General features: G+C 50.8%; 1 protein-coding gene across 1 annotated transcript in view; it reads right to left on the bottom strand.

Annotated features, from left to right (window-relative positions):
• Nucleotides 1-317, bottom strand: part of T265_02938 (hypothetical protein) — a gene marked incomplete at both ends in the record, with an annotated part of 10,229 nt that overhangs the window by 1,671 nt on the left and 8,241 nt on the right. The window contains one exon of the mRNA XM_009167302.1: nt 7-278. Coding sequence (XP_009165566.1) covers nt 7-278 — 272 coding nt within the window. The remainder of the gene's footprint in view (nt 1-6; nt 279-317) is intronic.

The raw sequence follows: 317 nt of genomic DNA, 5'->3' as shown, positions 1-317 counted from the left end.
CCAAACGTTCTGCTTTGCTGCATATCAGGGAGCCATTTTGGTCCCTGATTGTTTCACTGACAAGAGGTTTCCGAGGACCAGTCGAACGAATCAACTGGAACAATTTGCGCACGTTTCCAGCATTCTTTGCATCTTCCATTTCTTCGACCTTTCGGGTCCACCAAGCTTCTCGGTCTGCGCGGACACTCAGTTTCACCTGGCGTCGGATGATGCGCCGGGTGGAGTTGTGGTGGCGACCAGGTGGGATCTGTCGCCAGCTCTCCAGAAAGCACACGGTTCTATCACAGATTAAATCATCATCATCATCATCATCATCA

Source organism: Opisthorchis viverrini, assembly GCF_000715545.1.
Source record: "Opisthorchis viverrini unplaced genomic scaffold opera_v5_38, whole genome shotgun sequence".
NCBI lineage: Eukaryota > Metazoa > Platyhelminthes > Trematoda > Opisthorchiida > Opisthorchiidae > Opisthorchis > Opisthorchis viverrini.
The sequence above is the reverse complement of the archived record's forward strand: the minus strand, read 5'-3'. Positions and strand labels throughout refer to the sequence as shown.